Source organism: Oncorhynchus kisutch, linkage group LG19 (assembly GCF_002021735.2).
Source record: "Oncorhynchus kisutch isolate 150728-3 linkage group LG19, Okis_V2, whole genome shotgun sequence".
NCBI classification, from domain to species: Eukaryota; Metazoa; Chordata; class Actinopteri; order Salmoniformes; family Salmonidae; genus Oncorhynchus; species Oncorhynchus kisutch.
This window is the reverse complement of record NC_034192.2, coordinates 58,688,708-58,695,814: the sequence shown is the minus strand read 5'-3', so window position 1 is coordinate 58,695,814 and position 7,107 is coordinate 58,688,708. Positions and strand designations below refer to the sequence as shown.

The following is a 7,107-nucleotide window of genomic DNA, read 5'->3' as shown; positions in this document are numbered from 1 at the left end:
AGTGGGGTTATTTCGTTTTTTGCTCATTTTATAATACACAGTTTTTAATTAGTCACCTGATATGTTTCAGCATATGGAAATCCCCAAATTAAATTCAAATTCAAATGTTATTATAGCCTATTAGGCTACTTTGCAGAATGTTAATATATTTTCTATGGAATGTCATTCAGAATGTAGGCTATTCTACGCTACGTCGTACGTTTTCAAACGTAATTTTCCTTTAAGATGATGATGTAAGACGTTACTCCCCATTATGTTTTTCCACGCACCGCTGGAAAAACATCATCGTAACCGTTTTCACTCCGGTGCCAGCCTGGCCGTTATTTCTGCTCTCTTCTCTGCCCAGCAGTTTGGAGACGTAGAGATGGGAGCGCGCTGCACCGGCGTCCGGATTCTATCTTCACTTTCAGAAAAGAACAGCACGCGCACGGCAATTTCAGCACAGTCTCTGTGGACAGCGAACGTGCCATTGATTCAGGCAGATAAAGTTACACTGGACTGGTAATATAAAACAAGGACTGGAGCTTGCCTTGCAGAATCAAAGAAGTTGGACATTTTTATCCAGAACGGACTGAATTGCAGAGGTGATCAATTATATTTTCGATCGATTATGGAATAATGGTGATTTCACGATGATTTCACTGTAGGATTATATTAATGGACTCAAAGCAATGGATGTGTGTAAAAATATGCCGGCACTGCATGTGGGGACCGATTTAATTCCACAGAAGACATGCACATTTCATCCCATATAGAAAACTTTTTGGGAACATCTGCGCGCCACACCTTGACCGGGATTTGGTTTTATGCATGAACTAAAAATGGCACTGAGTGAGAATTGTAAAACCCAGCAGGCTAAAGAAACAGGGTCGGTGCAAAACCCGCCATCTGATGTTATTGAACTTAACGTGGGAGGTCAGGTATACTATACTCGTCTCCATACTTTAACAAGCATCCCCAATTCCTTACTGGGACGGTTATTCTCCATCAAGAAGGGGTCCTCGTCGAACGACTTGGCGCGGGACCTCAGGGGACGTTATTTTATCGACAGAGATGGTTTTCTGTTCAGATATGTCTTGGATTATTTGAGAGATAAGCAGGTCGTCCTACCGGATCACTTCCCGGAGAAAGGGAGGTTAAAACGGGAAGCAGAATACTTTGAACTGCCCAAACTGGTCAAACTGTTGACGTCCGAGGAATCTAACATTTTTCAGGACGACCCGTTTCATAGTGATTTCGACAACGCGTCGCTAGGCAGCGACCAGCGGATATATTCCTCATACTCTCTGGACGGGAGATATGGATACTTAACCGTCGGTTTCAAAGGCACGTGCGCGGCACCGGGGGGCAAAGACAGTCAGATTAACCCCAAATCCAAAAAAGTAGTACCCAGAATCTTCATCAGCGGAAGGATCGGCCTCGCCAAAGAGGTGTTTGGAAACACCCTGAATGAGAGCCTAGACGCAGACAGGGCTGCGGACAGGTACACCTCCCGGTTCTTCCTCCGGTTCTGTCACCTGGAGCGGGCCTTTGACATGCTGTCGGAGAGCGGGTTCCACATCGTTGCCTGTAACTCGTTGCTCACCGCCTCTTCCATCAGCCATTACGCACCTGAGAAAGTATGGTCCAATTTCACGCAGTACGTCTTCTACCGTAAGTCATAGCTTATTTCCCCCACATAAAAAACGTATTTAATAGTATCGTTTAGGTTAGGCCACCTGGTTGACTCCATGTCACCATAGAACATGGAACACAATAGAACACATTCTTATTTTCAATGATGCCTAGGAACAGTGGGTTAACTGCCTGTTCAGGGGCAGAATGACAGATTTGTACCTTGTCAGCTTGGGGGTTTGAACTTGCAACCTTCCGGTTACTAGTCCAACGCTCTAACCACTAGGCTACCCTGCCGCCCCATGGCAGATGCACGTACTCCTGTGTTTTTCTCCATACCCTAGTCCTCCCATCAGCGTGAAACAGCAGGAACCGGTATTCATCAGAACAGGAAATGTTTCTCAAATTCTAAAATGTTCGTTCCTTAGCCCACTGTAAAAGCATATTCTTACATTTTGCTGAAAGAAGTGGAGCTCTGTGAGGTCGCCGGCTGCCAAACCCCATTCATGTCAGTGTACGACGAGTTGTGCATTCTTTTATGGGTCTTTGTGCACCAATGTTGTACTGGACTGTCAGTTGACTAATTGTAGACAGTCTGCTGCTCTGCACAATTCATGCCACCCTCCTAAGTCCTCTTTCATCAATTCACCATTTTCAACCACTGTTGGCTGGATGTCCTTTGGGTGGTGGAACATTCTGGAGACACACGGAAACTTTTGAGCGTGAAAAACCCAGCAGCGTTGCAGTTCTTGACACAAACCGGTTCGCCTGACACCGACTACCATACCCCCCAAAGGCTCGGAAATCTTTCTCCCTCTTAAATGGCACATATACCCAATCCATGTCTCAATTGTCTCAAGGCTTAAAAATCCTTCTTTAACCTGTCTCCTCCCCTTCATCTACACTGATTGAAGTGGATTTAACAAGTGACATCAATAAGGATCATAGCTTTCAGCTGGATGCCCCTGGTCAGTTTGTCATGGAAAGAGCAGGTGTTCTTAATGTTTTGTATACTCAGTGTACGTGCACTATGTTATACTGGGATGTAACCAATCAGAGATCAATCCCCAGCCGTCTGCATGAGGAAAGAAGACTTAGTAGCACACTGATTTAAAGCACCAGGCATCACTTCAAATCTCAGCCAAGGTACAGACCACCCAAGCCTATTCTACAAACCTCCTCTGCCCCACAAACACACACACACACACACACACACACACACACACACACACACACACACACACACACACACACACACACACACACACACACACACACACACACACACACACACACACACACACACACACACACACACACACACAATCCCTACTTGGTCTAAGCCAGACAGTTGTGCCGATTAGCTGAAGGGGGAAAGACCGTTTGGCCTCTGGCGACTGACTACCTACCTTCGTTAGTAACTCATCTGGCTCATCCCTCGCTTTCTCTCTCCTCATCAAATCAAATTAAATCAAATGTATTTATATAGCCCTTCGTACATCAGCTGATATCTCAAAGTGCTGTACAGAAACCCAACCTAAAACCCCAAACAGCAAGCAATGCAGGTGTAGAAGCACGGTGGCTAGGAAAAACTCCCTAGAAAGGCCAAAACCTAGGAAGAAACCTAGAGAGGAACCAGGCTATGTGGGGTGGCCAGTCCTCTTCTGGCTGTGCCGGGTGGAGATTATAACAGAACATGGCCAAGATGTTCAAATGTTCATAAATGACCAGCATGGTCGTATAATAATAAGGCAGAACAGTTGAAACTGGAGCAGCAGCACGGTCAGGTGGACTGGGGACAGCAAGGAGTCATCATGTCAGGTAGTCCTGGGGCATGGTCCTAGGGCTCAGGTCCTCCGAGAGAGAGAGAGAAAGAGAGAGAGAGAGAGAATTAGAGAACGCACACTTAGATTCACACAGGACACCGAATAGGACAGGAGAGGTACTCCAGATATAACAAACTGACCCTAGCCCCCGACACATAAACTACTGCAGCATAAATACTGGAGGCTGAGACAGGAGGGGTCAGGAGACACTGTGGCCCCATCCGAGGATACCCCCGGACAGGGCCAAACAGGAAGGATATAACCCCGCCCACTCAACCTCATCCCTCACTTTCTCTCTCCTCATCCCTCACTTTCTCTCTCCTCATCCCTCACTTTCTCTCTCTTCATCCCTCGCTTTCTCTCTCCTCATCCTTCGCTTCCTCTCTCCTCATCCCTCGCTTTCTCTCTCCTCATCCCTCGCTTTCTCTCTCCTCATCCCTCGCTTTCTCTCTCCTCATCCCTCGCTTTCTCTCTCCTCATCCCTCGCTGTCTCTGTGCAGAGAGAGGAGGGAGATGTTGCACCATATGGCCAATTAAAATACACCTTGTTCATCATTCCAAATGGTTCCCCTCAGATTCCTGAATGAGATTCAGTTGGCAGCTCAGGCTTGGGGGTTGGGGTGGTGGAGGGTTTTAAGGAGGTGGAGTAACAAAGGATAACACATGGTTGGCTAATGATTTCCCTATGGAGTCGTTGATATCATTTTAATATAATAGGTGGGTGGAGATTGGGCATACGGTGTGGGTGATCACTGATGTCCTCAATCCTCATTGACAGACGCTTCTCCTGGACAGAGGGAAAAGGAGAGAGAGGGAGAGAAAGAGGGAGGAAGAGAGAGAGGTAGACCGGGTCAGAAGGAGACTGGGAAGAGGGAAAGGAGACCGGCAGTGGGAGTGGGAGAGAGAGAGAGGAGGGAGAGAGAGAGGGCAGGGAGGGAGAGTACAGCGGGAGAGAAGGGAGAGAGGGAGGGCAGGGAGGGAGAGAAGGGAGAGAGGGAGGGCAGGGAGGGAGAGTACAGCGGGAGAGAAGGGAGAGAGGGAGGGCAGGGAGGGAGAGTACAGTGGGAGAGAAGGGAGAGAGGGAGGGCAGGGAGGGAGAGTACAGCGGGAGAGAAGGGAGAGAGGGAGGGCAGGGAGGGAGAGTACAGCAGGAGAGAAGGGAGAGAGAGAGGGAGTGCCAGAGGAAAAGGAGACTGAGAAGGAGATGGATGAGGCAGAATGATGAAGACTAGGTCAAAAGGAGAGGAGACAGACAGGCAGAGAGAGAAAGAGAGGGTGATGGAGAGAGTGAGAAAAAACAAAGAGTCAGACAGAGAGGCAGAGGTCAAGAGAGAGGGAGAGAGAGAGAGTGACTAAGTCAGACAGAGAAAGAGAGACAGCGATCGTGAGGGAGTGGGGAACACTAGAGAGGGAGTGAGATGTTTCAGTCTTTGATTCTTATAAGTACTCTGGTGAGCATGATTTATAGATTAATAGGACCAGTTACTACTGAAGTTAATATAACAAAATGTGTAAACAGGCAGAACACAGCACACTGATTGGAGCTGTAAACAGGCAGAACACAGCACACTGATTGGAGCTGTAAACAGGCAGAACACAGCACACTGATTGGAGCTGTAAACAGACAGAACACAGCACACTGATTGGAGCTGTAAACAGACAGAACACAGCACACTGATTGGAGCTGTAAACAGGCAGAACACAGCACACTGATTGGAGCTGTAAACAGGCAGAACACAGCACACTGATTGGAGCTGTACACAGGCAGAACACAGCACACTGATTGGAGCTGTAAACAGGCAGAACACAGCACACTGATTGGAGCTGTAAACAGACAGAACACAGCACACTGATTGGAGCTGTAAACAGACAGAACACAGCACACTGATTGGAGCTGTAAACAGGCAGAACACAGCACACTGATTGGAGCTGTAAACAGACAGAACACAGCACACTGATTGGAGCTGTAAACAGGCAGAACACAGCACACTGATTGGAGCTGTAAACAGGCAGAACACAGCACACTGATTGGAGCTGTAAACAGACAGAACACAGCACACTGATTGGAGCTGTAAACAGACAGAACACAGCACACTGATTGGAGCTGTAAACAGACAGAACACAGCACACTGATTGGAGCTGTAAACAGGCAGAACACAGCACACTGATTGGAGCTGTAAACAGGCAGAACACAGCACACTGATTGGAGCTGTAAACAGGCAGAACACAGCACACTGATTGGAGCTGTAAACAGGCAGAACACAGCACACTCATTGGAGCTGTAAACAGGCAGAACACAGCACACTGATTGGAGCTGTAAACAGGCAGAACACAGCACACTGATTGGAGCTGTAAACAGGCAGAACACAGCACACTGATTGGAGCTGTAAACAGGCAGAACACAGCACACTCATTGGAGCTGTAAACAGGCAGAACACAGCACACTGATTGGAGCTGTAAACAGGCAGAACACAGCACACTGATTGGAGCTGTAAACAGACAGAACACAGCACACTGATTGGAGCTGTAAACAGACAGAACACAGCACACTGATTGGAGCTCCCAGAGTGTTCTAACAGAACACAGCACACTGATTGGAGCTGTAAACAGGCAGAACACAGCACACTGATTGGAGCTGTAAACAGACAGAACACAGCACACTGATTGGAGCTCCCAGAGTGTTCTAACAGAACACAGCACACTGATTGGAGCTGTAAACAGGCAGAACACAGCACACTGATTGGAGCTCCCAGAGTGTTCTAACAGAACACAGCACACTGATTGGAGCTCCCAGAGTGTTCTGACAGAACACAGCACACTGATTGGAGCTCCCAGAGTGTTCTAACAGAACACAGCACACTGATTGGAGCTGTAAACAGACAGAACACAGCACACTGATTGGAGCTCCCAGAGTGTTCTAACAGAACACAGCACACTGATTGGAGCTCCCAGAGTGTTCTAACAGAACACAGCACACTGATTGGAGCTCCCAGAGTGTTCTAACAGAACACAGCACACTGATTGGAGCTGTAAACAGACAGAACACAGCACACTGATTGGATCTCCCAGAGTGTTCTAACAGAACACAGCACACTGATTGGAGCTCCCAGAGTGTTCTAACAGAACACAGCACACTGATTGGAGCTCCCATAGTGTTCTAACAGAACACAGCACACTGATTGGAGCTCCCAGAGTGTTCTGATAGAACACAGCACACTGATTGGAGCTCCCAGAGTGTTCTAACAGAACACAGCACACTGATTGGAGCTCCCATAGTGTTCTAACAGAACACAGCACACTGATTGGAGCTCCCAGAGTGTTCTGATAGAACACAGCACACTGATTGGAGCTCCCAGAGTGTTCTGATTCATGCTGTTTGTTAGTGAGACTATATTCTGAAGGTGTGTTCCACATTCACAACAGCCCTCTCTCTCTGTCTGTCTTTCTCTCTTGCTATCTCTCTCTGTCGCTTTGTCTTTGCCTCAAACTTCTCTCTCTGTTTACTTTCCTCTCCTTCTCTCCTCTCTGTTTACTTTCCTCTCCTTCTCTCCTTCTCTCCTCTCTGTTTACTTTCCTCTCCTTCTCTCCTCTCTCTGTTTACTTTCCTCTCCTTCTCTCCTCTCTGTTTACTTTCCTCTCCTTCTCTCCTCTCTGTTTACTTTCCTCT

The 7,107-nt window shown here is 47.6% G+C and overlaps 1 protein-coding gene across 1 annotated transcript in view; it reads left to right on the top strand.

Moving 5' to 3' along the window:
* The first annotated feature begins 242 nt into the window (after positions 1-242).
* Positions 243-7,107, top strand: part of LOC109878337 (BTB/POZ domain-containing protein KCTD16-like) — a 41,760-nt gene continuing 34,895 nt past the window's right edge. The window contains exon 1 of the mRNA XM_031797130.1: positions 243-1,653. Within this exon, the coding sequence (XP_031652990.1) occupies positions 807-1,653 (847 nt within the window). The 5' untranslated portion in view covers positions 243-806. The remainder of the gene's footprint in view (positions 1,654-7,107) is intronic.